Source organism: Strigops habroptila, chromosome 7, assembly GCF_004027225.2.
Source record: "Strigops habroptila isolate Jane chromosome 7, bStrHab1.2.pri, whole genome shotgun sequence".
NCBI classification, from domain to species: Eukaryota; Metazoa; Chordata; class Aves; order Psittaciformes; family Psittacidae; genus Strigops; species Strigops habroptila.
Window position 1 is genome coordinate 41,512,601 of NC_044283.2, and position 21,524 is coordinate 41,534,124.

At 37.1% G+C, this 21,524-nt stretch overlaps 1 protein-coding gene across 3 annotated transcripts in view; it reads right to left on the reverse strand.

Moving 5' to 3' along the window:
- The window catches only part of KLHL2 (kelch like family member 2), a 61,507-nt gene that overhangs the window by 29,357 nt on the left and 10,626 nt on the right, over nucleotides 1–21,524 (reverse strand). For 2 of the 3 annotated variants that reach the window (XM_030491528.1, XM_030491526.2), the window contains exon 4: nucleotides 19,323–19,444. In XM_030491528.1, coding sequence (XP_030347388.1) covers nucleotides 19,323–19,444 — 122 coding nt within the window. Of the gene's footprint in view, nucleotides 1–2,629; nucleotides 2,644–19,322; nucleotides 19,445–21,524 lie in introns of those variants that run through there. The other variant, XM_030491529.1, reaches the window with a different exon arrangement.

Sequence of the window (21,524 nt, forward strand, 5' to 3'; positions counted from 1 at the left end):
AACATGAGAAAGTCTGACTGGAAAAAAGAAGGAAGGTTATTTTTTGTTATTTTGTGTTGTTTTGGCATTGTATTTTGTGTATTTATTTTAAACCATGAGGGTGGTTAAGCCCTGGAACAAGTTTCCCCAAGAAGTGGCAGAATCTCCACACTTGGAGATATTCAAAATTCAGCAGACAGGCCCCTCAATCTGCTTTAACTGGACCTGGTTTTGAAAAGTTCAAAGTAAAATTTAAATTGATTAAAGCTTTCTGCTTGCTGATTTAAGTCAATTTGTTTCAGTAATTTTATATCAATAATGCTATCATCTTTCCACTCCTCTTTGTACTGATAGATTCTCCTAGCCAAAATATATTGTGCTACCTGCAGTATGAAGATGCTTAAGGCAATATTTCGGTCTGCACTGTTTTTTAAATTCCCTGGAATTTCTTTTAGATTTCAGCCATGAATTCTCACGCAAATTCAAATTGATACCCACCAACAATACATTACTATCAGTATAATGCCAATATGAAAATAATGAAAGAACATATTGCAGGTTTTAGGAATAAGATCCCACAGCATAAAAAACCCCAAAATTTCTCAGAACATGAAAGTACTTAGCAAGCAAAAAAGCCAATAAAAATCAAAGCGGTGTATGCCTAGAGAATTGAACAATGTGCTGTCTAAAAGAGAAAAGATGATTTCATTATCACATGGAGGGGAAAGAAAACAAATCTGTAGCATTAGGAAAGAGACTAACCTAGGAAAATAGATGTGTGCAAATCCTAATATAATACAAGGCAATATAGAAGCACATAGGAGAGCAAGTTACATCCTTGATAACTGCAAATATTCTGTATTTTCAGTTACAACATTAAAATGAAATAAATTTCAGAAAGCAGCAGTTATGTTAATGCCTGTCATAAAACAAATCTAGAGGAAATATAGAGAAGTTTAACCTCTGGAAATACAGAGAAGTTCAACCTCTATTTCTGAGATTTAAATAACCATTTAATCAAACTGAACTCCTTTGCTTGCTGTTTATACTATCATGGCATAAGGAAGAAGGAAATTAAAATAATGGTCAAAGATCATCCAAATTTTTTTATTTTTTTTATTATCATCTGCATGCATCTGTGCTGTAATTAAAACTGTAGTTTGTCCTGAACTGTAGTCTAAGTTCTAGTGAAATCATTCAGCACTGCATAGAAATTATGCTATTTGGGAGTATGCATACAAACCCACTAAAATAGATACAAATATTTTAACACTTGCATCTGTGGAATAAAATGTAGACGTTCCAATTTTGGGAAATTCAGCCCTGTTAGCATTTCTACATGAACCACATTTGCAAGTTAAGTGCCCTGCTCCAGTGTTAAAATACATAAGTAAGACACTGCACTGAATTTAAAGATGTGCATGAGCTGCAAGTTTAGAACATGATACCATGTATCTCATAAAACATACCTTCTGGGTATCTTAACATCCTTAACTTCATATGCTATTGCACAGTGAAGACGTGGATATATAAATTTGTCCTTTAGCTTAATGAGCCCCATCCAATTAAAAATCAGGTGCAGGTGGCAGTTTTATAGTATAAGAGGAAGGAATCAGACTGCTGAACAAGATACAGTCCTATTCCTTCACATCCCCTTAGTACTAGACACAAATTGGTAGAGAACTGTTTCAGCTCGAAAGAAGGAAATAATCATGAAAATGTAATATTTTGAATGACTGACACATTCTGCAAAATACTAAATAGCTCCCAACTTGGAAAACAGTGTGACATTAAAATGGAGTGTAAGGAAGAAGTAACTGGTTTACATACCTGCTTTTTAACCAGCATCATAATCTGTACTTAAGCATCTATCTCAGTTAGTGAGATGCAATTTATGGGAAGTAACTGATTTGCTCAGAAATTGGCTTTAGAAGAGACACCACTATAAAAGATTAGTCTGAATGAACTACTAATTATTAATTTAAACATTTAGGGTGGAGATGGGGTTTGTTGTTGTTTTCTTGAGGTTTTTTGAAGGGGCTATGTGTGGAAGTTTTGGGAGCTATTTGGGATGCAGTTAGGGGTTCCTGAAGCACAGAAATAAGATTAACAAAGCAAACAAAGTAACAGAAGGGTCACTTTAATCAAGTAATACGCTATAGTTAATGGTATACATCTGTTCTACAAGGGAGAACCATGCTTGAACCACCCTTGTTTGGCTTGAAGGTTCTCCTCCATCTTCTCTACCAGAACAGTGTCTTAACCACCACATAACAGTGCATTTGGCTTAAGCCACCACACAAGAGAGACAGGTTGATTTTCTATTCTGATGGTTATTTTTGTTAACAGTCATGAGCTGAGCCTTTCATATCCTCTTCTTCTTTTAAAAGATACTGAAAACAGAAATGAAACATTGTCTCACTTGGAGTGAAACATTCTTGAACCTTAAATAATTTTCGTTAAAATTTTAGATTTTCCTTTCAGTGAAAGAATGGTAGACAGTTTGATTTGAGAGAAACAGAGGTTTTGATATGAAGTTTAGTCACTGAATTTAAGTACGTGCACAGTAAATCATTTAAAATGAAAGCTGAAAATCCTTCATCATACTGTCATTCAGTGCTTAAAAGATTATACAGCTGCATAAAAATACCTACACATTTTCTTAAGGATTGGATAATTTAAACAAGACTAACGAGAGTTTGAACAAAGCCACTTGCTGCTGATACTCCGTCATTGAGAAACTGGACAATATAGTCTTTAACTATGGGAGCTGAAGTGCTAGCCAGTCAAATAATACACAAAGCTCCCCTGCAGCAGGATTAAAAGAAGCTGGAAACATTAAGTAGGAAGGACAACATAACTCACTCTACGTGGTCTTCGATCTTTCTGTAAAGGCTGACCCACATAAAGAATTGCTGCATCAGCTGGTGCTTTTAGCTAGTGTGTTTCAGCTACAGGATTTACCCATAACATCTCACACCTTCAGTACCAAGACCACCCTCAGCTTCAAAGCCCACTGACAGATACACTAAGTTTGGTTATACCAAAGATTACTGTGATACAAATATTTTAAAATCATTTCCTAAAACTAAAGACGTAAAAGACTGACAAAGAATCAAAATGTTCATGTGCTATGTTTCCTAAAGTATAAAATACGACTCTGGGGGGATTGAGGGGGAGGGCACTGAAGAAGAAATTGTTTGTTGGGGGTTTTTTCTGTATTACAGACTGAATGCTTTGCAACAAACAAGGATTTTTTCTCCCTGTATAACTGCATATTTTCTGGCAATCTTAAAGACAAGGATTGAAACACTATTTGCAAAGCCCTAAATCCTGTGCTGGAAATAGCAGCACAACTGGGATAGTAGATTGTGAACCTCTGTTTTTTCTGTTATCACATTCTCTGGTACAGAAGATGCATCCAGACTACCAAGTTTTATAGTAATACGAACCTGAGAACTAAGTGCAACAGAAAAAGCGTGAAATCGAAATGCTTTGTGTGCATGGTGCTTACCTTCAGTACAAAAATTGTGCCAAGATTAACATCTAACATGCAATAAATGGTCCTTCAGTAGACTCAAAAGCCATTTGATTACTCCAGACGTTTAGCATTACAGTTATGTTTTTATATTTTATTGAGATAATATCTCTGGAGACATTCAAAACCCACTTGGACACATTCCTGTGTAACCTCCTCTAGGTGGCCCTGCCTTGGCGAGAGGGGTTGGACTAGATGGTCTCTGGAAGTCTCTCCTAACCCTAACGATTCTGTAATCTTTTACTTATTCAGTTTCCTAGAGCAGACCATGTTTATATTCTCCTACAAATGTCAGAGGAATACCTCCTCCTCAAGAAAAAAAAAGGGGGGGGAGAGAAAAGGGGGCATTAGGCTTAGTGACAGATTTCATAATTACTTTAATCTAGATATTGTGCTTATAAAATTCAAGTATATAGGAACAGAATTCCCAACACAAATGCATCTCTAGCACCCCATTTGAATTTTTTTTATTTTTTTTTTCAGATGAAGGTTTAATACATACGTTTCATGATTTAAAGCATGACCAATATCCTTCTGGCACAGAAGGATACAGAAGCATTTTCAAGAAGGCCTTTATTCAGCTTCCAGAAATTTCATCTTATGTGGCAACAGGTAGCAACATACTGCTGAACCTAGTTGCAAGTAAGAGACATCAAACACGGAGTCTCTTCTTTAAGTGGCTTAATTTACTTATAATAAGCACCCTGAATTTTACAGGGAGGTGGGCAAGCACACACGCTTTCATTTGAGCATATGACCTCTGCACTTTAAATTGGCAAGGGCTGTCTGTCAGGTTTTGCTACAGGTAGCCTTTTAGTCATACACATAGATACATGGATGCCTATGGTAAAGGTCATAGCTGAGACAAAAGTAGCTGCTTTCATCTGACTTGACAGAGCAGAGTCTCTAACACAGCCTAGCAGTGTGATGATTTTAAAGATCACAGACTCAGAAAAGTTGCACAAGCTATTCAGTCTAAGGCGGCAGTTTACATACAAAAGTTCTTATTCATTAATGTCTAGTTAAAGGGCAACCACATCCTTGCAAGGCAAGATGAAGGCACCAGGTTTTAGAAACAGAAAACTTGTGATCTCAGGCCTGATTACTTCTGACCCACCCACTGGTCATCATGTCTCAGTTTCCTTTTTTTCTTTCCTTTCTCTTTTAAATAGTCTATTTAAGTCTGTAAACTCTTTTGGCCATGCCATCCTTATAGCTTGTTGCTGTAATACCTCTCACAACGGAATCCCAATACCAGCTGGCCCATAAAACAAAGGATTAGAAATATTTTCCAGGCTAGACTAGAACTTCACAGTTTTTCAACTAAATGTATGTTTGAATAAATGGGTAAAAATCTGTGTTTTCTAACAAGAAAAAACAATGATGCCTTCCTAGTCAACAGCATGAAAAAAAACAATCTCCAAATTTACTTCTACATGCTCTTCCATTTACATGTTCTTCCCCACCCTATTTTTAGAAGGTGAACACTCTTCTGGTATAGAAGCTGAGCACTTCCAAACCTTAAGTCATGCTAATAACGAAAATACAGGGATAACTGTATGTCAGACCACAGCAATAGTCTATTCATTCCAGGTGGTCTAGGAACATTCATCTGCATCCACTATCAGAGTGCATGAAACACCACAGTCTGGAATAAATCAACCACAGTGGGGAATGTTTCCTTGAAACATTCCATTGAAATGGGTTCAAACTTAAATAGGGGAAGTTCACGTCAGCTATAAGGAGGAAGTTCTTTACAGTGAGGGTGGTGAGGCACTGGAATGGGTTGGCCAAGGAAGTTGTGAATGCTCCATCCCTGGCAGTGTTCAAGGCCAGGTTGGATAGAGCCTTGGGTGACATGGTTTAGTGCGAGGTGTCCCTGCCCATGGCAGGGGGGTTGGAACTAGATGATCTTAAGGTCCTTTCCAACTCTAACTATTCTATGATTCTGTGATAAGGAATAGCTTCCTCTTGAAGCACAGGAACACATCTTACCTTTTAGAACAAGATGTCTGGTTAGTTAAAACCAAACTTGAGAAAAATTGGCAGTGTCCAGTGCTTCAGAGGTAAATAAATGTAAGGGCTGCATCAGCACAAGAGCCTGGTCTTCCAGGTTTGAAAGGGGGCAGCAAAAGATGGTGGTGGAGGCTATGGTTCTGATTGGGCGGTCAGGGATGCAGGCTTCTTTTGAGAGCAGAAAGGTAGAAGACAAAGAGGAAGAAATTGCAAAAGTTTTGCCCTTAGAACTGTGTTTGTTTAGTTCTGCTGCAACCATCCATGGATCTCCTCCACACTCTCAGCCGTGCTGGAAGCAAGTTTGGCGTCCAGCTCGAGACAGAATCTGTTACATCCTCCTCCCTTCCCCAATATGCGGTTAAACCTAGTATTCACTGAAATAAATCTTCACAGCATGGCTCTGCTTCTATCAGCACCATCCCTTCCTCTCTGTCTTCCCCCCGTCCAAAGAAAAGGGGAAGAGGAAACCTAGGATGGAGGAAAGCAGAACAGGTGAATCCAACCCAGACCTGGACCTCATATGCTCTCACCTAATTAGGGAGGTAAACCTTACAGGGTGAAAACACCTGCTTTGAAACACAGTCTATCTAATAGTAACCTAGGGTTCCCAGGTAATCATTTCCAAACCAACCAGCACAGCTGGAAGAAGCACACTGCTCACCTTCTGCATCCCAGACAGCTTCTCTCATGCATTTTGCAGCAACGTGCTTATTCATTAGGCATACACTCTAAGCATAATAATAACAACAATAACACATATGTACATGTATGGCTTTGTGCACTCCTCTCTAGGTATCTTAAAGAAAAACTTACTATCTTTAGGCATGAGTAAATAACTCTTTTACCCTTAAAAGGTTATTGGAGTCTTTGAAACAAATAGATTTTGGAAGAAAAATAGACTCCTTGTTTAGTCATCTCACAGTCAAGCCAAAAAAGGCCTTAATCCTCTCCTTCTCTTAAATGATAGCTTTTCCATGCCTTTAACAGCTTTAAGCCTTTCCCCAGTGTGTGCTATTCCTGTCATATTTGAGATCATCCAGCAGAGTGTTACAGGTGAGAACACAAATTTATACAATGACATACAGATGCTGCTGTGCCATTTTTTACACTCCGTTTTAAAGCCACTATTTCACAATGAGCAGAAGTTTTTCTAAGGTGACTACAGTATGTTATTCTATTCTAGGAAAAGCTGTTAATGTAAAACATAGCAATATGTAGGAGTAATTCAGCTTTTTCTTTTCATGCATTGCTTTACACTTTCCAACATTAAATTTGGTCTGCTAGCCCGACATCTAGCTTAGCTAGAAAGCAGTGAGATTTTCTATTTTTGTCTGGTATCGAAAAAAGTCCTTAAACCAGTTTATCACCTACATCTTTTGCTACCTACTTTTCAAAACTAAAGAAAATCTGTCCTTCTTTGGAAACTTGTGACAGATTACAACCATTTTGATACAGTGAAAGCCAACTGTTTATTCCTATTTGTTCCTGTGCTCCCTAAGGATTTTTGATCTATTTATTGCTCATCATGTGACAATTTAGGAGGGACTATAACTAACTTGACTTTCAAAAGCCTTTGATATGGTTATTTCTGGACCACTCAAAGAATTACAGGAGGTTTTTAGGAGCTATGCACAACTCAAATAGAATTCTAAAACATAGGGAAAGTTTGAGCTTCCCTTATGTTACCTGACACCAAAAAAAAAAAAAAAAAAAAAAAAAAAAAAAAAAAAAAAAAATCCTTGATAGTCTCTCTGATGCTCAGGATCACCAAGTAACATTGTACTGATTTACTAAAATATGATCTGAAACTGCAAGGAATAGCCAGCCAGAGAATATAACATTTCTATACAGTCTCAGCCACCTCACTTTAAGTTTCTTCTCCATAGGCATGCAAGGATTATTTTTACATATATGTCTATAAAATCCTATTTGTCCTAGTGATGAAATATTCGTATTCATTAACTTCAGCGCCTCATCTTTTGACCCTTTCCCTAATCCTATCTTTGATCTGTAAGAGGATGCACTTTGCACAGTCCATTGGCATAACTGGGAATTTCTACCTTAATTAGCTTTTGGCACCTTGCTCATGCGTGGCTCTGGCAGCCTACACGCTCTCCTAAATCACTCATTAAAGAAACAATATGCAGGAAACAAACAGCTGTTATATTTAGAGCTGCAGTGCTGAGTAAAAGTTTTATTCTTTTTATCATTTAAATTAAACATGCCTGTTTAAATCCCTCAGTGACTTCCCATTCACCTCCCACAGAAATCAGAATCACATGCTTCTGAAGTGCAAGATTACAGATCAGTATCTCTTCTATAATGTACCGCTGCCTCAACCTCACTTCTGTCTCACCCCATCACCTCCTCCATGAGTTTCTGATTCATTCCTTGGCTCCTGCTTAGACCATGCTGACACAGTCAAGCTACAAGACTCTTTACTGCCTTTGCCCAGAAGTGTCTCTTCCAAATATACGGAATTGAGTGGGTTTTACGCCCCTTCAAAACATCTTCTGAAGGAACAAAGATTCTGAAATAGGGTAAATCAGTGATTCAGTCATTAAGACCCCAGTCTCCCTCCAGAAGAGGTTCAAGACTCTCTACCTCCCCCACACACTGGTGTTTGATAGTCCAAGACAGTCTTTTACAGCCTCACCACAATTTTCATTCATTCCTTATACCTTTTGATCCTTATACCTTTTGATTTCAGATATATCTTTACCTCTTGTGCTCATTCTCAGTTCCGTTTCTCCCTTATTTCTCTTTAACAACTAGAAGCTGGTGTACAACAGCTCAAATTTCCATTCAGGTATCTTTTAATTCTTACAAGGCTCGTATCCTTCTGCCTACCCAATTTTCTTTATGAACAAAGTTCTGAGATTGCCCATGCAGAAAAACCATAGCAAAAAAACCCAACAAAACCCAAAAAGATGTTATAACAAGACTCATTGCCTGGAAAATGGAAGTGCCAGCAAAATACAAATAAAGCATCACTTGGAAGACAGAGAGAAAGCAGCAAGGTATCTTCAGAAAAGAGGAAAAAGAGGAAAAAAGGCAGGAATGTGAAAATTGAATACCTCGGGAAGGAGTAGTTGCCTTATCTGTGCAACATGGTGCTTCTCCTAATTCTGATGGTCCTACCACCATTTTTGCCTTTAAAAACTGACAGAGAGCAAAATATTAAACTTTTCCCATAAAGTTTTTTGCTTAGCATTTTGGTCAGCAGCTTTTGAATGTGAAGCTTACTCATTTAAAGTGCAAATTAATGAAGCTTGTATTGGTAATACAATACACCTGTAGAAAGATCACACTCCTCTATTCCCTTCCCTCCTACATTTGCTCTCATGACAGGCAGGCATGTATAAGCAAATGAAGATTGCATAGTAGTGTTATTTCACTGGAAAAATTAAATCATTTACTGTTGCCTGACATGTCTTACAATGCATATAAATTCAAGAAGTGTGCCACTGTCTCTCCTCTAGCTAAGCCACATATCAGTTGTGCCTTCACATTATTTAAAATCCTCAAAGCTGTTGTCACAAATACAAAAAAAAAAAAAGGGTCAAAAGAGGTAACCAGATGGTTGCTTGAGGCCTAATGTATAAAATACGTACATAAAATAGCTAAACAGTGGTACTCCACTGGTACTCTTTCAGCACACAATCAAATAGCATACTAACTATACATCAAACAAATTACACAAACAGGCTGTTTAGTCCAACATTAAATTCTTGACCAGTAAAACTTAAACATGTTTCTATGAATGGGGTTTGTAATAAAACTGATGTCAGCCTGGATTTAAGTACCTCTCTGCAGTGTCAGCAAGCCCCTAATAGTATTAGAACTGTGCTGACATAAAAGAATAAACGTGAAAGTTTGGGTTACCATATAGGAAGTAGTTTAAACACACATCACGATCAACTGATTTATTTTTTTAATTCAGTTTTAATCATTTAATCATCAGGATGAGCCAGTTTTATAAAACATTTCAATCTGAATGACTCTGAATACAACTTCAGAATTTGCAAGCAGCTCCAGAATTTAGTAGCTATGCCACTGCAGCCATGATGGAGATGAGCAGAAAGACCAAAAGCTTGTTTATTTTTAAAGCTCTAAAAGACAGTCCAATAAAGAACTCCATTTCCTCCTAAAGCTTTAATAATGTCTGTGTCAGGGAAATAAGATCACTGACCACCAATAGCTTTTGGCACTGAACAGCTCTATTACATAAAACACTTGGTAAAGAAAAATGCTTTCAAGAAATACTGCAGTTACCTGAAACCTATTAACAAAGAGAAAAATGAGTTTATGGACAGAAAGTTTTAGGTCTCCATGAAGGCTATGTAAAAAGTGATAGTAAAGTTGAAATATGATGGTGGAAATATGGTGGTTTCAAGATCAAGCTGAGTCCAGCAAACACCCACTGGTGTAGGATGTGGAAGATGAGGGAAATGAAGATCACCACAAATATTTTAATTCCCTCAGAAACAAGCAGGATTGTAACCTGTTACCTCAGGGCTCAATAATTAGCACCTTACTCATCATATATTAAAGGCGGGGAGGGGCCTTGTGAAAGGGCCACTGAAACCATCACATCAATTAGAAAGTTTAAAGCACCAGCTGCAATAATCTATGTCCTTAAAATCTCTACAATATATAGCTGTCTTTCCTCTCTTCATAAAACATTCTCACAAGGACATAACCCATGAACCACAGTGAAGAGAATCACCAGTGAAGCTGCATGGTTCTGCATGCTGGGACACACCATGTAGTCTTCAAATGCCTCGATGCGCTTAAGACAGAGCATTTTGTGTTGGTGTTCCCGAATCGTACCCCTGATTCTAAATGCCTGGTCCAATACTTAAAGCAAGTTACAGACAACAGTATTAATTACTTGGTTTTTGACAACTGGTATTTCATCTAAAAATTCATGCAGCTGACAATTTAATCTGTCACTGCAGAACTGCTTTTACCTGATGAAAAATGATGTACCTGTAGCTCATCTGTAAAAGTCATATCTTGACAAATTACCCTCTACCTACTGAAGTAAAAAAAAGAGGGCAGGTACATGGTTTGACACTTAGCCCTTCAGCTAAAAAAAAATTTGAAACACATGTACTAGCTGCAGGGGCAGGTATGACAAGTTGTTGTGGCACGCAAGATGATTATCAAGTCTTAACAGGTCAAAACATCAAAACAAGACTTCATGTGTACCCATTTGAGGCATCAGAACACAGCGAAGAGATCATTTTTGGTCTTTTCAATAGTGCTGACAAATTATGGAGTATGACAATTCAACATTTCATGTTATTTAACATTATGTGAAAAGAAAATCCATTTTTGAGCAGCTGTACCAATTGCTGTCAGCCAAATCTGTCCAAAATGTTAAGCTTACAGGAGATTATTTGGGTATTAGAATTGCTCAGAAAAAAAAAAAATATATGAACAGCTTGAAAGATAGCTATACAGTTTTAATGAAGATTTGGCGTAACAATCTGTCTAAAAAAGCTATGTACTGCATCAGGATACTTTGCTGAGTTTCTGGCAAGTTAAATTTAAGTCATAGGAAATACAAATTCACAGATTTCAGCTCTAAAGATGCCATCAATGATATTTATAAACTTTAACATAAAGTCAGAGCTATTTTAATTAAAAAATAATAAAAAAAAAAAAAACCCACTGCAGCTACTGACAGAGGAAATCAGTGCAATATTGTTCTTCTTTTTTAGGGACACTAAGAGAACTTAAACTCATTCACCTCATTCACTCCAAAAAATGATCTCTAGAAGGAGTGGTGTTGTCTGACTTAACTTCATTCTTCTTTAGAAGCATGCAGAGTTTAGCAAGAAACCAGCTCGGAAGACACTCATATGGCTCTATGTTCTGTCTCCAGACCCAAACATGCAAGCAGCCATGTGTTGCAGGAAAGATTTTGGAAGTGGCTGTACAGGTACTGTGGAGATGCAAGACTACTGATGTACCAAAAACTGTGGGGGGGAAACCCACTGGCTTAAAACACACATCTAGGAACTCAAAATTGTGTTCCATTAGTAACTAATATAGTGAAGACTTCAGCTGGAAACACAGGTATACTCTGAAGAACAATTTACAAATGCTGTCATTGGGCAATTGTGGTCAGTAAATATAGGCAAATACAAGTAAATAAAAGGCCCTTATCAACAAGCCTGAAAACTTAAGGGATGCCAAATTTCACCTGTGGTACAGCAGTAAGAGTTTTATTAAGTTATCTGCATCTGCTAGAAGATTGTGACTGCTTCCACCCAGAAAAATTGCTATCATTACCCATACTATCATCACAAAACTGCACTGTCTACATATAACACACTGTTTGAAAGCCATTCAGTGATCGCAGTTAATTCAGGATAAACACTTCTTAAGGAGCCCTGCATTTCAATAGAGTGCATGACCGGGGAGGTACTGGACTTCTATTAATTACCTCTTGGTCTCTTAGTGATATGCAAGGCATTAATCATGACCAATAGGGCTGTCATTGCCTAAATCCAGCCTACCCAGCACTCCCTCTTCTAAAGATACACTTTCATTTAAGCTGTTTCACTTTCCCTGATTATCAAAAAGTCCTTACAGAAGAGGTGGCTAGAGATGTACATCTGTAAATGCATCAAGATCAAATTTATTCCCTTCCTGCCCTTATTAGGCTTCTAAATCAAGTGCAACATTTTTTTTCCAGACATGTCTTTCCTAGGCTCTCCTAAGGAGAACAGCCAAGTTCCCATGGAAGCAATTTCAGCACTACTTTGTCTCAAAGCAGTTATATATATAAAATATATATACAATGTTATATTTAAAACAGGACCTACTGTATCATAAGATTTAGTGAAAGCTTCACAGCATTCAGTTCAGTTGAATAAATATTTCTTTTATCTCTCCCATCCACTTACACAGCAGCAGGCATACTTCCAGGACACAGAATGCACGTCTGTTCAAGTACTGAAATGAACTCTCTCCTCTTACGATGTCCAATCATACATCTGTAAAGGACAGTCAGCCTTCGGTTCTAAAAAGGAAAAGTCCTTTAAAACATCCCCTTGAAAACAGAAGATTTCCTATGTTCATAAAGAAAACTGAATATATCCTTTGAAAGGTGAGAGACATCTTTTCATCCAATAAGGGAGAAAATATGCTCTTTAGTTTTCAAAGGAATAATTGATTGGTAGGCTTTAGAAACACTTGAAAAACCTTCTAAGTTATGTATCTAACACGAAACTAGTTTTAAAAAAACCCCATGCTTTACGCTCTTTGCACATCATAGTATTTGTTGCTAACTCATATAAAGACTTTTAGTTTAGTCACCAGTTCATATACACAAAATATTTCTTTTGAGGATAAAGCTCGACAAGCACCAAAATTTTGACTCTCAGCTCAGATACAAAGACAGTATGGCTCTGAAGATTACTGGAATTTAAGCTATAGTAATTTGACCATGTAAGTGCTCAAAGACTGTAGCAAATATTAAGTGATGAGTCTTACAAACTGATTTATACCAAGTCATTTTACATTTTCTTCAAGCTAAAAGCACACACAAATAGCTGCTGTTGTTCAGCTGATGTACAATAGTAAGTTGTTAAACTGGGAATTCCATCAAGACCCTGAACTCACTTTTTAATTAAGCTCCTGTACGCTGGTGTACTTAGTAGAAAGGGTACTGAAGGGAATCTCAAACCATCATGAGACACAGGCATGAGTTTAAAGAGAAAAAAAACCAACAACTCAAAACAAACAAACAAAAAAACAACACAACTTTGTTACCAAATCTGATATTTTGGTATTACAAGTTTCAGAAGAAGCTAGTAGCCCCTAAACAGAGGTCATTTCACATGTCCCATCCACATAAAACTGCTTGCGATGCATCTTAAGCAGACCACTTCTAAATATAACAATTTATTCTGAATATTTTGATCTAAGTTTATCTTAGTGTTCAGTAGAAGAACAAATAAGGAATGTTACATGTTGTTCAGAATTTTATTTTTGCCTTTAAATTAGTATCCAGTAAAGATTAGGCATGGTAAACACTGACCCTATGTTTACATGGGCTTCACATTACTGATGGCACATATTTTTACTACATTTTATTGGAACTAATATCTGCTCCTCGGTGGTTTGTTGGTTGTTTCTGTCCTTCTCAACAGAAACAAGCCTGGATTATTCATTCTTCTGCATTCTATTCTGTGTAATGGTCTCCTCAAAAGATATTCCACATTTTACTTCCAAACATTTTTAAAATGATTTGTACACATCTTTCTTCTCCTCCCCTGCCCTCCTGCCTCCAAAGCAGATGCAAGTTTACAAGATTTTCAGTAGGCCATTGTTTTCTGTTCTTGCCAAGTTTTAAAAGGTAATAGAAAACATTTCCCCAAAATGAAAATAATTACTTACTTTAATTTTTTATTGAAACTAGTTTTAATATGTGGCTATACTCTGAAAACAGACTTGCAAATTGGCACCTCTTCCTAACAGATAGTTCCTGGTGTGAAACCGAAGTCTTGCCCTCTAAAATTATTAAAAGGCACTCTACTACTATAAAACAGATAACAACTTTTGCTGGCTCTGATTCTAGCTTATTAGAAGTATTATGCTAATAAGCATAAGTAGTTACAACTCCAATTGGCATTTACCAAAATTAAGATGCGCCACAAATTCCTTCTCCCAGAGCATGATGACAACATTCATGTTCTCATTCTTTCTCTCTACCAGCATAAAGAGAAAGTGACTGCTAGAAACAATGTCATGGTATTGGAAAAGAGAGCCCACCCAATGACAAAGAAACAACCCTTGTATTTTACTCACAGGATAGTAATTTCACTCTAGTCTGCATTAACAAGGCCTCCATGGACTACTGGGTCCAATTTTGGTCATCACATGTTAAACATGTGGATATAGGTGAAATGGAAAGAGTCTAGGAGAGCAAGAGGAATGGTAAAAGATTTAGAAAGCATTGCCTCCAAAATCTATGATGTTCAGTCTAAAAAGAAAAATTAAATTATATGAATGAGTCTTTCAATACCTAAGACTGTTACAGAAAAAGTAGCAACAAGTTGCTTTACAAGACATCAGAAGGTCTAGTTCAGTCCAAGGAAACCAGGAAAGCTATTAAACCTAAACCAACTGAAACAAACTACATGAGGATTGTTAGTTTCCACTGTTAGATTAAACATGCTCTGCCAAGACTAGATACATTCAGTCACTGTTTCGCTTTACAGAGTTCAATAGCAATTATCTTTTATAGTATTGCCTATAACCTCCCACTTCTCCTTTCTTTTTGCTCCCTTAACGTACCCTCAGTCCTGTTTATCCAACTGTTTGTGGGTCATGCCACAAACAAAATTCAGAAGCTGGCCAACTTGAAAAGCACACATCTGTTTTCATAAGCTTTAGGACTTTTCTGGGGTTTGGTGTGAGGTACCTGTTCATTTCAAGCTAAAGGACTTTTTAGGATTCAACAACCACGCAAAATTTTTGAACCAGCAGAGGTGCAGCACAAACAGTCAAAGCCCATGTTACCAAATACTACACAGTAGAATGACTGCCTTAGTAGAAAGCTTGGACAACGTAAGCATCCTCTTTTTTGCGGATGTCTTAGGGAAATCGGCTGCTTTTTCAGATCTCGTTTTGACAGCACCTCAAATCAAATGTGCTGTGAACTCTTAAGCCCACACCCCACGACACCATGCAAATAGAAGCATGTCTGTTATACTTTAGATGGCAATCTGCGTGAACAGCATGAGTTACAAAGGAAAGACACATAGATATTGTGCACTCGTGTGTTTATAATATGCTTCTTCCTACACAATCATTGTTCTTGAATAATTTCAGAAAATGAACACAAAAAGTGATACATATTAAAAAGGATCCTGTTCAGGATTTTGGACTTTGTGTTGGCTGTACCTAACACAATTCTTTAAAGGGAAAAATATGTCAGGACAGAGCTTTGTAAAAATACCATTATTTGTGATTTTTATCTTCTGCTTGTTCTAAGCAAGACACCATGTTTATCAGTAAGTCCAAACTGAAGCTACATGTAATGTCTTCCCGAAGCAACAAGGACATGTCGGCTCCTGATACTTCAATACGCTAACCCGAAGTACTATGTGAACACGACAACCAGCAGGAGCATGTTACAAACCAGATCCTTGAAGTGATCCCATTAATAACTCAAAGGAAAAAAAATGCTGGGGGGCAGGGAGGAATGTTTTGTTGTTGGTTTTATTTTTATATACATTCAGTGACCTGGTTTATAAAGCAGTACAGCAAACACTTGTATCAGCACAACTACAGGAACAGAGGTCTGTAGCAGGGAATCAGAAAGTAATACAACCATCTTTATCTGGTGTTTACCACAATCACATCTCGCCTGCTATGAGGCTGACCTCTAAAGCCCATAACAAATCCACAGTCCACAAACAACTGCAGGAATTTCTTCTCCAATGTCTTTGTGCTCAGTAGAGGCCTAGGTATACTGCTGACTAAATATGTGCTGAACTGCACACGCATAGTGTGGGAGAGTTACTCATGCATGAGCTTCTTATAGTAACTAACTCTCCCACATTGTGCACTGCGTGGAGTTAATACCTATATGGAAATTGAAAAAATTTGATGTGCAAGAAAGTGATTTGCCTTCTGAAAACATTAACTTTGAAGTTCCTTTCTTAAAACATGAAAAATGTGATATTCCATTAAGTCTGACATTTAATTTCATTTTTTGGGGGGGGGGGGGGGGGGAGAGAGAAAGGAAGATCAGAGAGTTGAGAACACAGGAGAACGTGACATACGTAAATACAACAGAAATACTGCTATAGCATTATGTGAAGTGAGTGCCATTAGAGATGAATGATAAAATAACTCATTCTAAATGAGGGAAAAATACCAGAAGAAATCCAAGAATGTACACATTCATATACCAGCAGCCTGTTGGGGGCTTGGTGGGGAACCTACTGAACCAAGAACTGAAGAAAAGAACAAATGTTCTTTTGTAGTTAACTAATGTAGTGACAACAAACAGTTTACGCACTAATGTGTTTTTCTCCTCAATCATTGATTACACCTGACTTTTCTACTTCTCCTCACCCCTCACGCCCCCCAGAAAAAAGAACAAGTAACAAAATATAAGTAAGATCATGACAGTGGGGAGCAGAAATTAATAGCTCTCACTCAGAAGTTGCAAATGTATGGTAAGGAAGCAGTCTCCTGTCCACATCTAGATTGAGTAAAATACTAAGAAACTCATAGTTAACCTTCCCCTTGAGAAAGACCAGTGAGCTTGGCTATACCACTAAGTATTCATTTATAAATACCTTTCATAAATATACAATGTGGCTATTTTAATACCAAAGAGTACTTAGCAATTCTACATTACTTAAACATGAAGTGTGCACACACTTTTCAAACATTGTATCACATGTTAAAAATTAATTTATTTAATAAATTTAATTTTATACATATTCTTACGATGTATAACCTGAAAAGGCAGAATAATGCACTCAAAATCCCACGCAGAGTATCATAATGAGAGTCATAATAAGCTACCTAGAAACTGAAGCTCCACTTTATCACATTAGCCCAAATATAAAAAAACCAACGTTGAGAGAGATAATATCACACAGCATCTTAGGATTTCATGGTTGTGTATTTGTACAAGATAAATTCTTAACAATTATCAAAATTTCACAATACCTTCTAGCAATACTTATTCCTGTCATATAGACAGGGAATTGAGAGTTCGAATTAATCTCAAGAGCATGCAACACGTTTACGGAGAGAATACAGTTTTAACTAAGGCCTGACAGTCTGCACTAGGTTTTGAAGTTTCCATAAATTCACAATAACAATTTTCCCACTTGGCTTTCAAACTTAAGGAAAAGTACCTGCATCAGTGCATTCATTTTTATCCACAGCATTCAATTCTGCTGTAATGCAAATAAACACTACATATCCACTAGTAGTAATGCAAAAAGGATTAAAGTGACAAAGAAAGAATAGCTTTAAATTTACATTCATTACCAGTCATATTACAATTATATTCATTATTAACATTAAAGTGCAACTATATTGCAATAAATCGAAATCTACTTAAAAGCTTGACTGTCTTCTCACTGCTCGAGTAACCACAAACTTGTAATATTGCTCACCAAGCCACATTATTTATATCACCATCCCCAACATCATCAGATACATCTTCAGACAGATAATCTGGAGCTATGAAAATGAAAGCCCTAACAGACTCAAGAACTTTAAACCTGGAGATTTTTGGCCTTGAATGAGTCCTGTATGAGGAAGAAACATAACACTGACTTTTCTTCCACATAAATATAGAAGAATCATTGAAAACAATGGGCTAAAATGCATCTTCCTAGGCAGCACCTAGAGCCAAAACACAGTAGGCTGCCTGTTAAGTCCAGTCTGATATTATGGATCAAAAGTACAAGGTTAAGGTCATTAAGGTATGTCAGCAAGACAGAATATTCTGTTTTAAGGATGAAAAAAAAGCATTATCAAGCAAGAAGAGATCTATGAGGGAACCTCTGACACCTCTGGGATTTTGCCCAAGATCTTTCTCAGGCATACACAGATCTGTGTGACCACCAGATTGGCAAGATACGACGTAACAGTTTTTTCCACTATGTACACCCATCATCAGACCAGAAGTAAACAATTCCTTACAAAGAAATTAATATTGTAGAACTAAAAGACATGCTATTATCTAAGATATGGAAGGTTTAGTAGTAGGATATTTTGTTTCAAGTTGTCAATATTTCTCATTTCTAGGTCTTCAATTGAGCATAGCTAAGACTAGCAGTGACCCCACTAGATTCAACAGCCAATAAAAAGCTATTCATTTCAGCCTAATGCCCAATAAAACTGCAACAGAAGTTTTCAATGCCAAACAACAGCAACATGGTTTTATCCCCTGCAAAAGCAGCAGAATAACTGCTAGTAATCTGGCACTGGTAAACAGCAGAAACAACAGCATATGAGCAAGAAGAAAAACATGAGAATTAAATATATCGCATTATGCAACTAGTTTTAAACTTATCAAACATCTACACCAAACCTCAAAAGATAGTGAAAGGAGAATCTACTCTGCCTTCAGGACTTATGGTTAGAAAACATTAAAGGTAGGAAGCTACATTTTCTAAGCTTGTGTTTGTTTTATTCTAACTGAAGTTTCAGCTTAAGGTACAGCCAGCTAGAAAAACTGATTAGCTCTGTGTGGGATGGGCAAAACCTTCATGCTAGATATTGGTTGATTTAAGAAAAACCAGCAGTAGCTAAAAACTTCTGCACAACTAGCCACTGGCAAGGTCCAGAGACTGAGCAGAAGAAAGTACTTTACTGTAAAGGCTAGCACAAAAAAATACATTAAAACAAACAGAACAACTTAATTAGAGAACATGGTTTCACACTTAGGAGCAAATCTACTTTGTTTATGTAAATTGCACTGAAGTATCAGAGAGGGGGTGGTAAAGAGGTGGCCAACAGCATTAATTTTAGGCAGAGTAGACCATCTATTTTATTGTATTACATAAGGTTTGGTTGCAAAGCCCATTAAAAGCCAACTGACTCTTCATTCACTTCATGAGTCTTTGAATTTGACCCAGAATTTAAACAGCATGACTACTTGCTTTGTAAGCACAAGGTCTGAAAAAATTCCAGTTTGCAGATGAGATTTCCCATGCTGAAGTTGAACCACAATGACAAAATAAGTGACTCTGCACATTCCATCTCTTTCATTGCAGAAAATACTCTCACTTACCTGCACATTTTCTTCTGTAACTTGAATTTCAGCAGTGTAAATATAATCAATTAGCATCCTTAGAGTCCAGCCATCAACTTCCTTTATGCGAACTCTCTTAGCTCGGCTTTCACTCATCTCACCTACAAATACAGTTTATTAGTCAAGCAAATTTTATACAAATACAGCACAAATCTAGAAGTTTAATAACAGCGAACTTTGTGTGTATGATCACTTGTGATAGTAAAACAACTTTAATAATAATTCTATTTCTTTCTCCCCCCCCCCGCCATGAGAAAGGAAGGCTGTTGTTTCCATTATGCAATTGCTACTTGGGTTAATACATTTACTGCAGGCAACCTATTTTCTCCAATGTACAATATTAGGAAAATATTGTTATCAGACCTAAATAAGGCTCTTCAAATGCATACAAAAACATTTGGCTGGCAAAGTGAGCTACTAAAATACTCTGTCTTTGTTAACTTCTTAATCGAACGAGCACACCAAATGCAGTCTGGAGTAATTTTATTTAAATAAGAAAAAATATATTCCCAGAGAAGAATTAACATACATATTTCTTTGCCTGCCTACTTATTATTCCCTTAGCAATTTCACCTCTGTTACAGATCTGATTTCACAGTTAAAACTCAAGCTAAGATAAAATGGTAAGCAAGGGAAAACTTGTTGGATCTCATTTTGTGGAGGCTGACATATTGGCCATATGCCACAACTGATCTTCATAGAAAGGACTGCAAAATAGCTTCTGCCTTCTAAAATGTGATGTTTCTCAAACTGAAACATTTTGTTTAAATTTGAAATAATTGCCCAGAGATACATTTTGAAGTAATGATTATAACCGTCTCCACGACTACCAACCACACATCTGCTCATCTCAGACCTTTAACCCTTTTTGCACTGACTTGCACTGGAAAGTGAAACACAAACTACACTGTTTATGTTGGTAGATATACAAACTTTGACTTTGGAAGAGTATATGCCAGTCTCTAGATACATCAATTTCTTATTCTTCTATATCAGATGTATTCTTATTTTTTGATCCTAGGCATCCAGCAATAAGGATATTGACAAAGTAGCAAATTTAATGTATACAACAACAGAAGCAGGCAGGATGGCAAAGTGAGCAAGAAGATGCCGATCGCTGCTGATATTTCTTTATAAAGTACATATGCATTTTCACTATCTGTTACCCTGTGGTCTCTAGGATTGGTGTCAAATTTTACCATTTTACCCAATACTTTTGGCAAAGACATCATCATTGAGAAATTTGTTGCCATTATTCATGACTTTTTTTGAGCTGAAAGGTAAAGAATGGCATTTTAAATCAACATTTTAAGTGGTAGGAATTGCAGAAGACCATCTACAGCCATGTACTATTTCATGGCAGCAGAGGCTGCTAGTATTCTAGAAAACACTGATGAATGACCACATCAAAACAGCAAAATCCAGCCCCTGCAGAATTTTCTCTTTTCACCTGCTCTTCTGAAACATTCCCCCACACCTCTGAAGGATGATTGCTGCATGCCCTCTGCAGGGCCCTGTATTCCAAGTTTCTACTTCTAGTTTGACACAGATTAAACCTATTGATCTTCAGAGCATGTATGCTGCAAGTTATTTATTATGCAAGCTGCTGTGGAGGTGGTCCTTTGGGAAAACTGCGTGTGTGGGAGAGCAGAGTTTGAGATTCTGCAAGCACATTAGGTTTGTTTTCAGATTTGTGTCCAGGCTTCTAGAGCCATGGAGAGGCACCTTCTCCATTTAACAACAGCACCCAAAAGATATATTAAAAAAGAAAATAAATAATAGAAAAATAAAAAAAAAAAAAAAAAAAAATAAAAACAACCTTGCTTCTACCTTCCATGCTAAACAGAAATGCAGTTGTACTATAATTTTAGATCGGTCCTCTTGTGATCCAGACCTGTTTGATGGATCAAATTAAAGGAAACCATAGATTAACTTGCTACACTGTCTCAGTCCAGAATTCAACCTGCTGAAAAACTCAGTTCATGACTGGGAATTTGCACCACCATATCTCCATGGAGTTGTTAGTGACAGGAAAGCATATAATGAACAGAAATGAAGGCATATAATGAACAGAAAGGAAAGCATTGAGCTGATCCAACCTCTCAAGCAGGAGCAGCAGAGCACTAGTTGAGTTGAAGTTACTAAAAGGCTATCTAAAAGGCTTATATGGTTCCTCACACA